We start from the raw sequence: 19,448 nt of genomic DNA on the forward strand, positions 1-19,448 counted from the left end.
ATCTTCTCCCATAGAGGTATAAAGAATAAGGGTACAATTGCTCTCAATGGGTGTGTGTGCATTTTGTAATTAGTTTGTCTAGCTATTTCTGCTTTAACTTTGCTGTTTTCAGTTAGTCTGTAAATGCTTTGTTTTTGTGTTTTTTTTAACGATTATGCTATGGAGGGCACACACAGGCAAAATTTAAAGAAACTCAGTATAGGTATTACAATTAAAATACTGAACCTTTGGAAAGTGGTTGTCTCATAGTCTTGTAGACATCTAAACTCTCAGTAAACATGTGCATCAAACCCTCATCATGTAAGCTGTGATAACAGATTTTTTTTTTTTTTTTTACCAAAGTAACATATATTAAAACTATGAATATATCCTCTATAAATTGTTTAGTTAATTTTAGTAAAATCTAACTACCCTAGTGTATGTGGTGGATCTTTTTTTTTGCCTCCTAAATAGGTCACTTATCTTATCAGCTGTGAGTCTACATTGATAAGACAATAATAGTTGACTGGGGTCAAAAATGTGTGTGTGTGTGTGTGTGTGTGTGAGAGAGAGAGAGAGAGAGAGAGAGAGAGAGAGAGAGAGAGAGAGGGAGAGAGAGAGGCTCAAACCCTCCAGGTTTAACTACATTGAGGTCCTCAGAGGTCAAAATAATCTGATACCCCAGCACAATAAATCATAGCTTATTAAAAATGTCTGAAAGCAGGCAAAAGGCGAAATGCATATTTAAATTTAGATTTCCTCTAATTCAATTATTACATGCAAGTGATAAAGTAAAACTTTCTCATACTGTGTGTCCTGACGGCCGGACAGAGTGAAAACGGACCTGTGGAGGAGTTAGAGAGACCGAATTTGTCTTTAAGGTAGGGAATAGCTTATAAGTGTGAACATAGGCTATATGCTATCACCTGTGTGTGCTGTGGGTGTGGTGCTATCAACTTAAGGAGTCACCTGAGGCAGAGTCGGTTCGAGTTTGTCCTGTGCCTCCCCCCAGCTTTGCCATCCTTGTAATCAACAGTGTTGTCTGTGTTGGAGCAGTCCTTAGCTCAGATGTTTGGGTCAAATCATTCTGTTTTCTTCTCCAGCCAGGAGCTTGACGCTTGGTTAGGGCTGCCATGTGGAGTTTTTTTTTTCATTTTCATTTTCTCCTTTTCCTTCTGCTAGACTTTGAGGTTGATCTTAACATGAACAACATGATGCCTGACCTCCTCTAGTTGGCCTCTTTCCAAGAAATACAACTAATCTCTGAGGCCATCTCCCCTCAGAGATTATGAAAAAACTGTTTCTCACGTGGGTTTCTGAGGTAGTAATCTCATTGCTCAGGTCTACAGGGCGGTCAGTCGTAATGTCTGTAGTGAACACTGAACTCAGTTGAATATAACATTTTTGAAGAGACTCATCATCCTTCTTTTTTTGCATGGAGTCAATTGGAGCCCTCCACTTCAACCATATGAGGGACAGCTGAAGGGTCTCCACATCGCTGTTGGGTGTGGTGGGATATGGTACAAAAGGCGAAGGTAGGTCAGGGAGGTTTCTGATAAATCAGCTTGTTGATGTAAAACTCCCTGTGGTCAATTATCAGTCAGTAGAAGGATCTACCGGTGTGGCTCTGTGCCTTCTCTGTTGGTAGTGGTGGAGGTCAAGCAGGTGTAGCCACTGGAAGGGTTTGACACACTGAGGCTCTAAGGATAAAAACAAGAATTGTTGTGAGTGGATTTATCTGTTTTATCATTTTCCTTTTATAATCATTATTATTATTTATTATTATTTAATTATTATTATTTTTTCACCTCGTCAGGCCAGGACTCCACAGTATATTTAAACCTACAGGCCAGTGGACACTCTTTCAAGGATGAGGATGTACACATTCTGGACAGGGAGGAACGCTAGTTTGAGCGAGGAGTAGAGGAGGCCATTTAAGTCAAAAGGGAAAGACCATCTTTGAATCGAGGAGGGGGCCTAAGGGTACACCTTTTGCCATCTTACAATGCTGTGATTGCAGCCATTCCCCAACTCTCTGTAAATGGTACTAAGGGCCATTGATCAGTGGGCTTTGATCAATGAACTTTGATCAGTGGTTGTTAATCAATGGCCCATTGTTCCTTCAGTGGGCTGGTTTCAGTCATTATGCAAATGCACTGTTTATAAGATTGGGGAAACCTGCAGTCAGCTGAGACTGAAGAAGTTGCTTGGATGAGTGACAAAACGTTTCTCCCACTGAAAACGCTGCATCCAGATGAACAGAATCAAACTTTGGGGATATTATTATTATTATTATTATTATTATTATTATTATTATTATTATTATCATTGTTATAACTCTTATTACTTCTCCTAAACGTTTTCCTCTGCCTTTTTTCTGAAATTGCATTTTGTGGGTCACACTTCCACATGCTTTCGGGGGACTTTGCATTTAATTATAATCATCTCTGTTATTCTGCAATCTATTTTGTCTTAGCTGACTCATGCGTGCTCAGTGTTTCTCTTTGTTAAAACCCCCACGCCCAGTATTTAGCTGTACCTGTGTAGAGGAGGAGTCTGACGATGCCGTCTGATCGCGCTATCTCTGTCTTTTTAATGGGGACGCACCAGAAAGGAGGAGGCTACTCAGGATGACGTTGCTCTTTGCAGGCGAGTGCCACACGTGACTTACTTGATAGTCGGAACACCTCAGAATACAGACCGAGGAAAGTAGGAGGACTGCGAGAGAAGCCGGACGACCTCCTGGAGCACAGCATCAGCACCCGGAGGACGGCATCATTTCTGGGATTGCTTCATTGTAATTTTGCTCATTTTAATGAACGCTTTAACCTTTTTGGCAGCTGTTTGTTATTTTAACAGGCAAAACAGCAACAAACTTTTGTAATCTTTCATTTCCAGCCTGCAATCCAGCTGACATTGATTGCCCCCTCCAGCGGTTTTGTGTTAGGAATTGTGCGCGGTGTTTTGAATGCCTCGAACAGCTGCAGCAATCTTCGCGGTGCTGACCGCCTGCCTCTGGTGCTCACCCGCTCTGTGTGCTGTAGGAAGAACCCGCCAGCAGCTCAATTACCGACCAATTATCGGTAAGATGTGGTCACATGAACGGTTGTATTTAGTAAGTACTGGTCCCCGTAGAAGTCGGTTATACACGTGGATAGTTGAAGGGTCTTATGTAATTCTCGTCTGGAACGTTCGAGAAAAGGTGTGTTACACGGATTGGGGGGTGAGTGAGGAAGGGGATGTCTTCCCTGTGGATTGGTTTACGCGCTGTTATATTGAGATATTATTATGTTTTTGATCATAGACTTTTGGTTGTCTTCTCAAGATGTCTGCTTTGTGTTTATTGCCATGGTCCAATATTTGGGGAAAAATCAGTGCAAGTCCCATTTTCATTATATGTTGTTCATTCTTAAGTTTAATGGTGTTAATGCTATCAATAACCATAAGAAAATAGATTATATTTAATCTATTGCTTTTAACCTCACTTGGAACGTATTTTTGACTTGTCCTTTAATTTAGGCTATGCTATGTTTCGGATCAACAAGTTTTAATGTTGCACTTTGCCAGAGAACCTAATTTTGCTGTAATGCACCCAACCTGTTTCATTGCTAAATTCAATTCAACTCAGATTTCAATTAGAGGAAGTAGCTGGATAGACACAAGATTTTAAGTCTAACAATAACTTCAGCTTTGGCTACATTTGAAAGAATAAAATCATATCACGATTCACAGATAAATTTGAGCGATGTTCAGATAAAGAAGATAACCAACAACTGGCGTTCACAGGGGCATTTGAATATCTGTGCCCAAAAAGAAATGAATTTGAGGTCTCAACGAACTGTTGACTGCTGCTCCCACTGCTTTCACTTCCACCCCTTAGCTTCTCTCTTTTCTTCTTTTAATTTATAGTTTAATAGTATTGTTCTGCTTACTCATTAGATTATCTCACTTCATTAGTAACTGAATTGGTTGTTTTTGATAAAGGCCATATTAATCTAATTTTACAATACTCAAAGTGTGTTCTTTTAAAAAGGATAGCCCAGAATGAAGCGTCATACTATGCAAAATTTGTTACTTTGTTCACTTTCAACTATGTACACAGAAAAGAAATTAGGAAAAGTGACTCCTTGGTGGGTTGTTTTATTTTAATTTTTTAGGCATTTTTAGTATGACAGTCCTGTCTAAATCTGTCCTTTTAGTGAACTTTTTAACTTTAACCATGGTTAAACAACATTTTCACTTTTGTTTCTGCTTAACTGTTTTTCTTCTTCCTCGTTATATCTGCTATATCATGTGTCTTATGTTCTTGCTAGGTGTGTTGGCACAGGAAAACCTTCCATGGGACCAGTTTGCTCGTGGGTCTTCTTACATAGCTGCCTCCTATGTCAAATACCTAGAGGCTGCTGGGGCCAGGGTTGTACCTATTCGGTAAGAAAGTTAGATGAGTTTAAGGAAATTATCCTTAATAATACTTGTTTGCACCAAGACCAACCTGTGGTCATCAGGTCCCTCCTTGACCTCTCTGTGTTTGCTGTGTATTTCTTATATGCATTTACTCTGTCTCTTTCAGCACCCCTTGAAGCACTCATACAATTCACATATGATTTGCATACAAAACGAAAATTCATTACTTGACCAGACAACTTATTGTGTCTATGGTATTAGTGGCACGTGTGCTAGAGCAGGCAATGAGATATATATATATATATCGTGATTCCAAGATGGCGGCGCGTGAACAACGCGAGGCTCAGTGTCTCTCCAGAATCTGCTATTTTGCGGTTTTTTTATCTACTTTTAACCGGATTATTCGTCCAGAATTGCTGTGCGTTGCTGACCTACAGCAGACAAGAGCTTCTGGACATCTGGACTCATAACTCCAACAGTTTTATCGACGATCTCCGACTCATCCCAGAGATCTCCAGAACACCGGAGGCTGCCCACTCTCCCCGGCTGGGCGGAAGTGCACGCAGACGGCGCCGAGATCGTAAACAAAGGCGAGGTAGGCGCGGAGGGCTACGGGCTAAGCTAAAGCTAACACCACACCGGCTGCCTTTACCCAGTATTTTCCTCGCCAATGTCCGTTCTCTGGCAAACAAAATGGATGAGATACGGCTCTCCATCACTAACAACAGACGGATTATGGACTCAAATGTCATGTTTTTCACCGAAACATGGTTGAACAACAGCTGCCCGGACAATGCTATCGAGTTAGCAGGACGCCACACACACCGAGCCGACAGGCTAGCAGATGACTCCGGCAAGACCAAAGGTGGAGGTTTGTGCATTTATATTAACAATGCTTGGTGCATGAACTCCACTACTACTGAGAGTCACTGCTCACCTAATGCGGAGTTTTTAATGGTCAAATGCAGACCTTATTATCTCCCCAGAGAACTCACTTCGATCATACTCACTGCCGTGTATATACCCCCCCGACGCTAATGCTAGGTTGGCCATGAAAGAACTTTCTGCAGCCATTAACAAACACCAGAATAAACACCCCGAGGCTGCTTTTATTGTTGCTGGCGACTTCAACCACACCAACTTAAAGACAGTCCTCCCCAGATTCCACCAACATGTCTCCTGCCACACCAGAGGAGACAAGACTTTAGACCATGTGTATTCCAATCTGGCTGGAGCCTACAAAGCCACACCCCTCCCCCACATTGGACAATCGGACCATCTCTCCCTGTTCCTCACACCTCGGTATTCACCACTCATCCAACGTGTGAAACCTGCTGTGAGGACAATTAAAGTGTGGCCAGAGGGGACAGACGCAGTGCTCCAGGACAGATTTAAAAACACAGACTGGAATACGTTCACCCACACAGACCTGGACCAGTACGCCTCATCTGTACTGGATTACATCTCCAAAACCACAGACAGTGTCACCACCCAGAAACGGATCACCATGTACCCCAACCAGAAGCCTTGGATGAACCGGGATGTTCGTCTCCTCCTGAAGGCCCGCAACACCGCCTTTAGGTCAGGAGATGCACACGCCTACAGCACAGCCAGGGATAATCTAAAGAAGGGCATCAAAAAAGCCAAACACCATTACAAAAAGAAGGTAGAAGAACACTTCTCCAACTCCAACCCCCGACGCATGTGGCAAGGACTCCGGACCATCACAGACTACAGGACCACCAAACCCTCCCCCGCATCCTCTGATGTCTCCTTCCTCAACGAGCTCAACAACTTTTATGCTCGTTTTGAGCGAGGGAACCCCACAACCACAACCAAAGCAGACGTGACGCCAGACCACCAACCTCTGACTCTCTCCCCCACCGATGTAGGAGCGGTGCTGAGCAGGATCAATGTCCAGAAGGCTGCAGGCCCTGATGGCATACCCGGGCGTGTTCTCAGAGCATGTTCTGGGGAGCTTGCAGGAGTGCTGACAGACATATTCAACCTGTCCTTGGCCCACGCTGTGGTACCGGCCTGCTTCAAATCCACCTCCATCGTCCCGATACCCAAAAACTCCAACCCATCTTGCCTCAATGACTACCGCCCAGTAGCACTCACCCCCATCATCACTAAGTGCTTAGAGCAGCTGGTCCTAGCACACTTCAAATCCTGTCTCCCCCCCACCCTGGACCCCCACCAATTCGCATACCGCCAGAACAGGAGCACAGAGGATGCAGTCTCCATCGCACTGCACTCTGTCCTCTCACACCTGGACAACAACAACACCTACGCCAGAATGCTGTTTATAGACTTCAGTTCAGCGTTCAATACAATCCACCCCTCACAACTCATCAGGAAACTGACAGACCTGGGCATCAGTTCCCTCATCTGCAAATGGTTACTGGACTTCCTGACCAACCGCCCCCAACATGTCCGGCTGGATAACCACTGCTCATCTACCATCACAATGAACACCGGTGTACCACAAGGCTGTGTGATGAGCCCCTTCCTCTACTCCCTCTTCACCCACGACTGCAGACCTGCTGATGGTTCCAACACCATCATTAAGTTTGCAGATGACACCACGGTGATTGGCCACATCAGTGACAACGATGAGGCCGCCTACAGGGAGGAGGTGGATCGTCTGGCTGAGTGGTGCGACACAAACAACCTGCTGCTTAACACCGAGAAGACCAAGGAGCTCATCGTGGACTACAGGAGGAATGCTGACCCACATCCACCCATCCACATTAAGGGGACGGCTGTGGAGCGTGTGAGCAGCTTCAAGTTCCTGGGAGTCCACATCTCCGAGGATCTCACCTGGACGACCAACTGCTCCAAGCTGGTCAAGAAGGCTCACCAGCGCCTCTTCTTCTTGAGGACTCTGAGGAAGAACCACCTGTCCTCAGACATCCTGGTGAACTTCTATCGTTGCACCATCGAGAGCATCCTGACCAACTGTATAACAGTCTGGCACGGGAACTGCTCTGCCTCGGACCGGAAGGCGTTGCAGAGGGTCGTGAAAACTGCCCAGCGCATCGCCGGAGCACCACTTCCTGCCATAAAAGACATCTACAGGAAGCGGTGTCTGAAAAGGGCTGGGAAAATCATCAGAGACCCCAGTCACCCATCACATGGACTCTTCACCCTCCTGCCCTCTGGGAGGCGCTACAGGAGCCTCCGGACTAAGACCACCAGGTACCGGAACAGCTTCTTCCCCACAGCTGTCAGACTCCTGAACTCTGCCTCCTGACATCTGACCCACGTTAACACATGGACTGAACATACACACACCCACAATGGACAACTGTACCCTCAAACACACAATAATAACATGGACTGAACCACCACTCACAACCACTAGGACTTTATATAGATACTGTAGAAATTATCCACATATCTAATTTATCTTAACTGCACTACTGTATAGCTCTGTAAATAATCATTCTGTACATACGATAATTTTTAACCCTACAACTGTTTACAACTTGCATAGTTCCCATTTCTGTATAACTGTATATCTCAGATTTCTGTAAAGTTATTTATTTCATATTCTGTATAGTTTTTCATATTTATATCCTGTTCATAGCCTGTACATAGCTTGTACTCACTACAGCCTATACATACCTATAGTTATAGAATATTCACAACATACTTCATACCGTGTACATTATAACATAGACCCATTTCTGTAATATACTTACATATCTATATTATTGCTAATATATATTGTAATATATCTATATCACTAAAGCACTTCTGGATGGATGCAAACTGCATTTCGTTGCCCTGTGCATGTGCAATGACAATAAAGTTGAATTCTATATATATATATATATATATCTATATATATATATATATATATATATATATATATATATATATATATATATATATATATATATATATATATATATATATATATATATATATAAAAAAAAATTTTTTTCCCATTTATTTCTCTTTGTAGCATTTAAGGTTTTGGGCACATTGTTATAATAAAACAATAGTATCAGTATGCTCCATCCTGACGTCATCTAATTGTAGCTGCTTTCAGTTGTTGCTTGTTTGTGGCTCTCTCTGCCTTGAGTTTGTCTGCAGTAATTTAAAGGTATGCTCTGTTGGGCTGACAGGTGACTGACCAGGTCATTGAAGAGTATCCCAGTTTTTTTACCCCATGATACATCTGGGTTGCTTTCGCAGTATCTTGCATATCTGTTTAAAGAATTGTATTGCACCAATTAGACATAATATTATGACCACTAACATAAGTAAATAAGACTGATTATCTCTTCATTATGGCACCTGCTAGGGCAGTGATTCCCGAACTGGGGGGCATGGTATGGATTAAAAAAAAATGAAAAAAGAATTCTTGGACACTGCTAGTGTAATGCACATGTTTTTGACAGGGTTCCCACACAAACGCAAAGCAGAAGATGAAGCACCGCCAAATATGCTTCCAAACCAACTTCCTTCCAAGCCAAAGACTAGAAAATACAATGAAGCATATCTTGCCTTTGGCTTCACCTGCACAACGGTGGTGCCAAGGTAGGTATCCCCGACAGAATTTGTTTCACGGGCAAACAGTATCCCACATTCTTGATTTTTAGTTCACAAACACTTCTTATAATGACTAACAACTCCTGAAATATTGGGTATGTTAGCTCTTTATACAGTAAAGTTACAGTGGGATACAAATAATATCAGGCTGATCCTGCCACAAATTGTTCCCCGTGTATAAATCACGGACAAACAGTATCCCACAGTTGTTTATGTTTTTAAATCCATTTTGCACAGAGAGGCACGTTGAATATTCTTGCACAGTTTAAAAAAAAAAAAAGTGAAATGTAAAATAATTACACCGTAAAGATGGTTTTGTTTTCTGTTATTTAAGGCTGCGTCCACACGTACATGGGTATATTTGAAAACAGAGATTTTCCATTTTTGTTAAAAGAAAAGAAAAGAAAATCCCGTCCACACGTGCAGTTTCAAAAAAAATTTTCCTTCCACAACTAAATGCAAAAAACGAAGTCAAATGCTGTCAAAAACATGCCAAATCCTAACCATGAAGAAATGTTGGCCAATCAGAAGTCTAGAAGCCTGGGAGGGAAAGCATAAACAGGGTTTTGTACTTCTGAAAAGTTTTTGTGTTTTTCCTGGAAAGGCAGCTAATTTTGTGATACTTTTCAAGTGGCTTTATTATTTCAAATGTTAATAACTAAAGACAGTATTTTGGATTTTGTCTCACTGGCTCTCTTGGCCAGAGTTTATTCAATAAAGAAATAAACTGAAAATTTTACATTAGTCTGATTCATAATCATAACTCTCAGCGCTCTGAGATATGGCTTGTGTAGACTCACAACTTAGGAATGGGAAAAAATGCATACATCATACATAAATTTATTTTTAAAAACTTAAATTTATTCAAAACCGACGACGACGTCAGAATTTGGGTTGTGAGAGCGTCTGTGTTGAATGTTGAATGTCCGAAGTTCACTCTGAGAGCTCTGTCTTTCTAAATGCAGGGACAGTAACTGCGTGTGTATATGTAAGCGTGTAAAAACTACAGATAGTAACAGCAACAGTATTTTTGTCTTTATCTGCCATTGTAGAAATTCATCTCACGTAAATAATAATGTGGCGCACACCTTTGACGTTGCGTGACTAAATCTCCGTTTTGCTCGTCCACAGATAAATGCAAAAAGTGACTTTTTGAAAATTCCACCCTGGCAGGAGTTTTCAAGAATCTCAGTTTTCAGTGATCCAAAATACAGTTTACGTGTCAACGAAAGGCCCAAAAGCATATTAAACAAGCTGGCAGAGGCAGTGTGATGCTTTGGGTGATATTCTGCTGGGAAATCTTGGGTCCATGTGGATGCTACTTGGGCACATACCAACTACCTAAGCATTGTTAACATTGCATTGTTTAAGTTATTTACTGTACAGCCCTTTGGTCCCTTGCTGGGTATTTTAAAGTGCTTTATAAATAAATTTGGATTGTTTCAGACCATGTAGACCCTTTGATGGAAACTGTATTCCCTGATAGCTATTAACTTTTTCACCAAGATAATGCGCACTGTCACGAAACAAAAATGGTTCAGGAATGGTTTGAGGAGCACAACAATGACTTTGAGATACTGACCGGGTCTTCAAATTCCCCACATCTAAATTCAATAAAGCAGCTGTGGGACAAACTAGACAAACAAATCCAATCCAGGGAGCCCCAACCTCCAACTTACAGGACTTAACAGGACTTGTTACTAACATCTTGGTGCCAGATATCATAGCACATTCAGGAGTTGAGTCCATGCTTTGTTGAGTCTAGGCTCTTTTGACAGCAAAAAGGGGGGGGGGGGGGGGGCAACACAATTACACAGGTGGTCTTAATGTTATGCCTGATCAGGATATATAAATATAACTATAATTCCTAAGCATTTAATGCATTACTTTTTGTGAAACTCTTAAATTAAAGCCAAAAAGTCTGTGCTGTGTTTGTCTGTGTGTATTTAATTTAAAATCTATCATCGTGGTATCTACAGGCAAAATTCTAGAAAACAAAATATGTAATGCTTCAAATGTTTATGGAGTGAATTGGGATTGGAGAGTCTTCTGTAACGTTTCTTTATTTTTCAGGTTTGCTTTTTATTTGTAGGTTTATTATTATTTTTTTTTATCTATAATTTTAAACCTGACAAAATGACTTGTCTCATAAGAGTAGTGTTCCTCAAATGTGATTAATAACTAATTTGATTTTCCTTCATAGGCAAGGATTTTACTTCTTACATTTGCTTGTTTTCTTTATTTTTTTTTTAACAGAATCAATCGCACAGAAGAAGAGTACGCCAAGATATTTAACTCAATAAACGGGTAAGTTGACTGTTGTCTTTCATACTGAATGCATTTTGTTGTAGTTCGAATAAGGTGTAATCGTAGGTCTTAAACAGATATTGTCTTTATTTACACTTAATTTGTACTGCAAGCTTTCTTTATGTTATATTGCAGCAACATAGGTTATTGGATTGGCTCATAAGCTTCAGAGGGTGGTCAAGGCTCAGGTTGTAGATTGGTTGATTACCTTGTAACCAAGGTTCTCTGAGTGGAGAGAATATCTTTCTGACTCCAGGCCGTTTAGAAAGATATTCCACTCAAGGTTAACCAAAGACGCTACAGGCACATAGTGCTTTAATAGCTACAATGTCAATTCATGTTATTAGACCACCACATGTGCTGTGCCTTAACAAGTATACATCAGCTGCGCTGTGGGGATCTTTCCCTTGTTACACACATCATATGTAGGGTGGAGAGTCTAAGCATGATAGAGAACAGGTTGTTGGCAAACCTGACAGTCACTGAACCTCAAGTTAGTTTTCATGATAATGACTCGTTTTCTATTGGCATGTGATTTGGTGAATGAAAAGTATATTCTAATGAAATAGACAGAAATATGAAGCTTAGCTGTATGTTCAAAAGGCATGATTTAACTGCACACCATTTAAGTGTTAAAAATTTTTTCTCACTGCTGCACATCAGTTGCATCCATCCAGTTTTGTTAGAAGTTACTCAGACCTTTGTTCTAGTATCTATAATGTCTGGCTTTAACATTTCTATATGCTTACTGGTTGTAATTTTAACACATGAGATATTAAGAGTTACACTTGAAGGCATTGTACTTATTGCTTTTACACAAATTTGAAAAGGTAGTCACAATTCCATTGAAGCACCTCCTAGCTTATTTGTCTAAATTGTGGCTCCTCAGGTTGTTGTTGCCAGGTGGAGATGTAGATCTTCAGACGTCACAGTTCAGTCGAGCTGCCAAGATCTTTTACAACTTGGCTCTGAAGGTATGGGTTTTGATTTGTTTAACTGTCTATCAGGACTGACTACCCTGAGATTTTTTTATATATCTAAATCTTTAGAGCTATCTAAAGATTTTAGATCTATCTAAAGATTTAGGCTTAAAAATAATGGCCATTGCCTTCATGTATTGGTACCTTGTCTTTATTCACTCCTTGGTCCTGCAGGGCAATGATGCTGGAGACTACTTCCCTATTTGGGGAACCTGCCAGGGCTTCCAGCAGCTCACTGTCCTGACTGCCAACAAAAACCTCCTCACGCTTACTGATACCAAGGCTGTGGCTCTACCTCTGACACTCACATCAGGTTTTTCTGTTACTTTCTGTTATTCCATTTGGTTATTTTGTCAGGTTAGATACAAGTTGGCTTACATTCTTTCAGAGTCATTCAAATTAGCATATTTTTATATATTTATTCCATGAAAATATACTCCATGTCATTCTCTGTGACACAAATCTGTATCCATCCGCTAGTGGCCCCATCTAGCCGATTATTCCGGAATTTTCCCAAAGATTTGCTGCGGTCTTTGGCTAGTGAAAACATCACTGCAAACTTCCACAGTTGGAGTCTATCCATGCAGGTAATTTCTGCTTCTTCTTTTTTTTTCTTTTCTTCCTGTCATAGGTGAAGTTTTTTGTTTTATTTTTTTTTTTCTGAAACTTTTAAAATGTTTATTATATACTAATCTGTTAATGGAAGTAGAACAGGTTGCAAGGGATCTGTTTTTTTTTGTTTGTTTGTTTGTTTTTTTCTGTTTTTGTTTTTTTTTTTTGTTTTTTTTTTTTAAATACAGTCTCATAAGTACCATCGTACTTAAATCAAGAAACACCTGAAACACCTTTGAAAACTGTTCAAACTGTCCAAAAGCATACCATCTTACATGAATTACCCAGGGAAATTGGATATTACTACAAATTTCTGGTCAAGTACTTATGGGTGGAAAATAAACATAAGCATAAACTATGTTTAGTTTTCTACTTTAGCATACTAACATGACAGTGCACCTGAGCAACAAAGGAGCTGAAATGTAAGCTTTTCTTCCATGAATGTGTGCCGATAAGAAATCATCATCTTCCACATAGTACATATAATTTATATAAATGGAGATTGAACATGTGCTCTAATTGCTCTTCTTTTGACCAAATAAATTATTGGCTTGTATCTCAAATTTTGGTGTTGTTAGAAATAAATTGCAAACACGCACATGAAAGGTCTGCAGAAAGTCCAGAATGAGGCTCCACATTTGTCTTTCAACAAGTCTAAAAGTGGACAGATATTGTTGCTCCTGTCAGCCACCACACGGACAAGTTCTTGTTTACAGATGATTTATTCAGCATTCAGTAACAGGATCACTCGGCGTCGTCGTCATCGTGAGAACTAACCAAACAAAAGCAATTCAGCAACATCACCGTTTCTTAAACATAAAAGATAATACTACTTAGATTTTAACACACATTAAGTGAAATTAAATAACTTAACTGTATTATTGTAAACATGTTGCATGATGGTTATCACAGTAAACCCAAACAAAACAAAGGTGTAGAAACAAATGCCTGTATATGGCAGTTTCATCGAAACTCAAATTAACAAAGTCACCCTAAACACACCTCATTGCCTGCTGTAGCCAAACAGGAGAAAGTAAATGGTTACTGTATACAGTAAAATATTCAAACAGTAGATTGTGAATGATAAAATATAAAAAAACATTGTTATTTTATTATGAAATCCATCTATTAATATATAATTGGTGTTTTTGAACCACTTAGGGTGGCTGTACCTCAGGTGGTAGAGCAGGTCACCTACTACTAACCTCCACGTCTGCTCCAGTTTGTGTGCCAAATGTCCTTGGGCAAGATACTAACCCCAAGTTGCTTTCTGATGCATTCACTTAAGTATGAATGCATGTGAATGTTAGATAGAAAGCACTTGCGTAGAAAGGGTATTTAAAAAAAAAAAAAAAAATGGTTGTGTGAATGAGGCAAGTTGTGTACAGCGCTTTGAGTGCTCAGAGTAGAAAAGCACTATATAAGAACCAGTCCATTTATCATTTACAATTCCATTTACAGAATTACAGTCGAAATGCCAAACTCAGGAGGTTTTACAAGATCCTGTCCACTAACAGTGATGGAAAGAAAGAATTCATCTCTACTATGGAAGGTAACATGTATTAACTACCCTGTAGTTTCCATGCCATTCATTACATAATGGATTCTATTCTGCTGTCTTAAACACACAAAAAAAATTATCTGACTTTGAGGTCAGCATGAAATTTGGCATAACTATCCACCAGATGGCAGCACCACTGTACAACTAGAAACCTTGGATCAGTCCAACAGGAAAAACTCTCTGATGACAGTCACTCATATTTTTCTTGTTTTAAATATAATTGATCACTCCATGATTCAGTGGTTTCCAAAGTGGGGGGCGCAGAGCCGTGGGGTGGGCAGATATTCTTGTAAAACAGGGGGGCCTAGCTAGCAAAAAAAAGCTGGGGAACCACTGCCGTAATTTGTTTTTAGGGAAACAACATTGGAATTAAATTTGCTGTGACATATTTTGTATTGATGAACCTATTTTTTTAAAAGTTTGTGCTGATGACAATGATTTGAAATAACAATATTAATAATATCTCTTGTTTTCAGCCAACCATTACCCATTTTATGCTGTGCAATGGCATCCAGAGAAAAGTCCTTTTGAGTGGGTAGATAAGCCAGGAATGATTCATTCTGTCTCCGCTGTAAGGGCCAGCTTCTACACTGCCAGCTTCTTTGTTTCTGAAGGTAACACAAAGTCTGTCCAATCCAAGTCCAGCCTATAGATATTAGGACAATCACGTATTTTGTTTTTAATAATTTGGCCTCTACACATCACTATAGTAGACTTGAAAATGAAATAATCAGGATTTGATTCAATTCAATTTTATTTAAAGTATACAGCACAAAATCACAACAAGAGTTTACTCAAGGAACTTGCGGTAATATTGTAAGGTAAAGACAATAATGGAGAGAAACCTAACAATCAGACAACCCCCCCTATGAGCAAGCACCTTGGCAACAGCGGGAAGGAAAAACTCCCCTTTTAACAGGAAGAAACCACTGGCAGAACTAGGCTCAGTCATCTGCCACAACGTTGGGGGTGAGTGGAGGGAGACGAGACAAAAAAACATGCTTTGGAAGAAAGCCAGAGAATAATAATAACTAATAATTAAATGCAGAGTGGTGTATAAACACATGGTGAATGAAAAAGGGGTGAGAGAAGGAGAAATGCTCTGTGCATCATGGGAAGCCTAGGTCTTATTGCAGCACAACGAAGGGTAGCTTCAGGGTCACCTCATCCAGCGCTAACTATAAGCGTTGTCAAAAAAGAAAATTTTAACCCTAATCTTAAAAGTAGAGAGGGTGTCTATCTCCCAAATTCAAGCTGGGAGCTGGTTGAGACAGAAGAGGGGCCTGAAAGCTGAAGGCTGTACCTCCCATTCTGCTTTTAAATATCCTAGGAACCATAAGTAAGCCTGCAGACTGAGAGGGAAGTGCTTTACTGGGAGGATATTGTACTATAAGGTCTTTAAGATAAGATGGGGCATGATTATAGAAGACCTTGTATGTGAGAAGAAGGATTTTAACAGGGAGCCAGTGAAGAGAAGCCAATATAAGAGAAATATGTTCTCTTGCCAATCCCTGTCAGTACTCTCGCTGCAGCATTTTGATTAACTGAAGGCTTTTCAGGGAGTTTTCAGGACATCCTGATAATAAAGAATTACAGTAGTCCAGCTTGAAAGTAGCAAATGCATGAACTAGTTTTTCTCTGCGATAGGATGTTTCTAATTTTAGAGGTATTGCGCAAATGGAAGAAAGCAGTCCTACATATTTTTTTTAATGTTTGCATTGAAGGATGTATCCTGTTTAAAAATGACTCCAAAATTCCACAGTGTTACTGGAGGCCAAGGCAATCCCAAGATAACACTGAAGCACAGATATTTGGCTTTAGTTTGAGAGGATCCCCAAAAATGTTTATGATTTACGGCCACTTTTATGCACTGCTGAAAAAAATTAAAGAAACTTTGAAAACATGTCAGATCTCAATAGGGGAAAAATATGTTTGATAGCTATACTGGTATGGATTGGGTAGTGTGTTAGGAATTAAAGGATCTTACATTGTTTGATGGAAATTAAAATTATCAACTTATAGACGGGTGAATTCGAACACAGAAAAAAGGGAAAAATGATGCGGCATGCTAGTCCGAAATTTCATTGCAGCAAATCAAAAATGGTAGTCGGTAGTTTGATGCAATACTGATTTTAAAAAGTGTCCTTTGTTTTGTTTTTTTGAGCAGTATATTTCGTTTTATACCTCTCAAAATTAAAACTTTAATCATTTGATTTTCTAGATCCCATCACTGAAATTGCATTTGATCATATTGTGTGTTTAAAAATATATTTTTTTAATATAAAAAAGTACATTCAACAAACACTGTTATTGCCTAGAAACAGTAGTTCTGATGCAGAGCAAAACACTGAAATTTTAAACTTGGTGATTAAATTTGAGATGTTTGTTGTGGTAAGACATTTTGGAATTGGTGAATTAATGCAGCAAATGGTTAATTTATGTTTAAGTCATTGCTGATGCATAACAGTCATTCAGCACTTTTTATAAAGAGAGTAGCCTTTCTGCTGTATTATTAAACTACTCCACTACTTTGTGTTGTCTTTTCTTTCCTCCTTTTTCTCCTCCAGCCATGAAAAACCACCATCATTACCCCAGTCCTGATGAGGAAGACAAAGCTCTCATTTACAACTTTTCTCCTGTTTACAGAGGCTTTGATGCTGTCTTTGTGCAGAATTATTACTTTGATTGATGATCAGTGCTGAAGATGAACCATACCTGGTCACAGCCTAGTCCAAGATTTTGTCAAATCTTGGTTAATTTTCTGGTTTAAACTTGATAGAGTTTCAACATACAGTGGCCTAAGAAATCAAGTCACAGACAAAATGCAGGAATGAAACTGTGATTAAAATGTAGTGATAAATGATAATAGAAAATATGTCAGAATGCAAATAAAGTCCCAAATAATTAATTTAATATGGAAAACTGCTAAGAGAAAACATAAAATAAAAAGGAAATGCTTAACAAGTGTATTTTTTTTTCTCCTGCAGTATTTTCAAGACATGTTGTTAGCACTGGTTTTAATCCAAATAAACCTTGCAGTTTTTTGGGGGGAGGGGTGAGTTACTAGTCTGATAATTTTTAATCCAGAATGTGTTTAAGCCACCCGCAGCATCCTTAACGTATACTGTTAACCTTTTTTTGTTTGATTTTCATTTATTTAGTACTTTTACTTTATTTTTTTGACAGCATTGCTTTGGGGTTAGGATCTATTAAGACCCCATTTTTGGTATATAGGTAATTGTCTTATCTGAATCGTTTGCATAAACCAAGTCTGGGACCAGTAAATTCCTAACTTCCAATGTATTTTTCCTTCTTCCCAATGTATTTCTTTGAGCTTACAGCACTTAAAAACGAGTAGATACCTTAACAGAGCAAGTAGATGCAAATTTCTTTGTATTTACTCAAGATATTATTTAAGTATATATTTTATAACCAAAGACTAAAGAGAGAAATGGGCATGATCAATAAACACTGACTCACCAATTTTTCATGTTGATGTTTATTATTAGAGAAGTATTATTGACAGTTATGAACAAACTGTTTTTACAATAATACAATACAATAATTTACAGCAACCCATCCTCTAACATCAGTGTGTAGTTAATATTTTTATTCATGTCATCCAGCATATGTCATCAAAAATTATATTTTAACTATGATCTCATTTTGAAGTACAGTGGTCCCTCGTTTATCGCGGGAGTTATGTTCTAAAAATAACCTCCGATAGGTGAAATCCGTGAAGTAGCCAACTTTATTTTTTACAATTATTATAGATGTTTTAAGTCTGTAAAACCCCTCACAACACACTTTATACACTTTTCTCAGACAGGCATGAACATTTTCACACTTCTCTCTCTTGTTTAAACTCTCTCAAAGTTCAAACCTTCGTAGAAAAATGAGTCCAGTATTATATAATGAAACCTAAGGCACCCGTGATTGACTTTGACGGTACCAAACGTTTCGTCGACATTGTTGTGTTTGTTGGGGAGAAAACTTACAAACATGCTGTACAGCACTTCAGAGTCGCACTGTTAGCGATCGAAGATTTGTGTAACTTTGACAAGCTGAACGCATTCTGTACACGCATAGTACATATAATTTATATAACACGGCACAAGATTGATTGACAATGGTCTACAGCCAGGACGCAGAACACAATGTGCTGTTAAAAAAAAAAGAAAAGCATGCAAAATTGCCAAAAATAAATAAATAAATCTGTGAACCGCGTTATAGCGAGGGACCACTGTATTCAGTTTTTTTTAAGAGCGTCTTTATTCTTAAAAAAAAAAAAAAAAAAGTATCAGTATCTGTTGCAAGTTCCCCTCACCTTGATTGTATTGTTTTGGACATAGGTGTGCATCCAAGTGTTTTATTTTTTACTAAGAAATGGTATATTTTGTAAAACATTGACTGAGAATGATGCTTCTCTGATGATTCGCAGGTTGTTTTTGTCAGGTTTAATATTTCTATTGACATTAACTGGGGTTAAATTATGCTAGTAGGAATATACAATTAAAGTATAATCAAACAGATGGTACATGAATTTTGGATTTTAAAATTGCTGAACTCTTAAAAGTTATAGTATGATTTCATAACTTTCCCATCAGCAAATTTCCTAAAACTAGTACATGAAATTAAAAAGGCTCATTCTTGTCCAAATTTTGTTTACTATTTAGCTAGTCATCTCAATTTCTTTTGATACATGTATTGAATGTACGATTGGTGGAGGTTGCTGTCTTGTTTGTATGTTGTACCATGTGTCAGATGATTAGACAATAAAGGGAGTTAAATAAACTTCAGTCTATCCAAGAGTCATTGTTTTGTCATGAAATAAAGGGGTGAGAAACAATGTTTAAAACCAGTACTGTAAAGTGATTTTTTTCCCCAGTGTTAAAAAAACAAATTCTACCACCCATATGCACTCACAGAAAACTGTATCAGGCATGGGTCAACAAGAAGCCTTTTGCTGGAAACCTTCCTCAGAAATTTTGATTCATGCCGAGCAGTTGCTCTAGATTTGTTGTCTGGATATTCATGACGCC

General features: G+C 39.1%; 1 protein-coding gene across 1 annotated transcript; it reads left to right on the forward strand.

Moving 5' to 3' along the window:
• Window positions 1-2,667: 2,667 nt before the first annotated feature.
• On the forward strand, window positions 2,668-19,200 carry LOC146387445 (gamma-glutamyl hydrolase). Its single transcript, XM_084929058.1, has 10 exons — window positions 2,668-2,776; window positions 2,878-3,062; window positions 4,293-4,407; window positions 11,203-11,253; window positions 12,143-12,227; window positions 12,408-12,546; window positions 12,714-12,820; window positions 14,307-14,397; window positions 14,883-15,020; window positions 16,974-19,200. The coding sequence occupies exons 2-10, from the start codon at window positions 2,948-2,950 to the stop codon at window positions 17,093-17,095; spliced, it is 963 nt and encodes a 320-aa protein (XP_084785184.1). The 5' UTR covers window positions 2,668-2,776; window positions 2,878-2,947; the 3' UTR covers window positions 17,096-19,200.
• Window positions 19,201-19,448: the final 248 nt, after the last annotated feature.

The sequence above is a fragment of the Perissodus microlepis genome, chromosome 5, assembly GCF_051167445.1.
Source record: "Perissodus microlepis isolate ML-2025 ecotype Zambia chromosome 5, ASM5116744v1, whole genome shotgun sequence".
Lineage (NCBI taxonomy): Eukaryota > Metazoa > Chordata > Actinopteri > Cichliformes > Cichlidae > Perissodus > Perissodus microlepis.

What these genes read in the sequence shown, in the direction of transcription:
- LOC146387445 (XM_084929058.1), top strand. Translation starts at nt 2,948, where the DNA reads ATGCCTCGAACAGCTGCAGCAATCTTCGCGGTGCTGACCGCCTGCCTC. An exon ending in ATATTTAACTCAATAAACGG is followed by an intron (nt 11,254 to 12,142) that starts GTAAGTTGACTG and finishes GTGGCTCCTCAG; the next exon opens with GTTGTTGTTGCCAGGTGGAG. An exon ending in CAGCTTCTTTGTTTCTGAAG is followed by an intron (nt 15,021 to 16,973) that starts GTAACACAAAGT and finishes TTTCTCCTCCAG; the next exon opens with CCATGAAAAACCACCATCAT.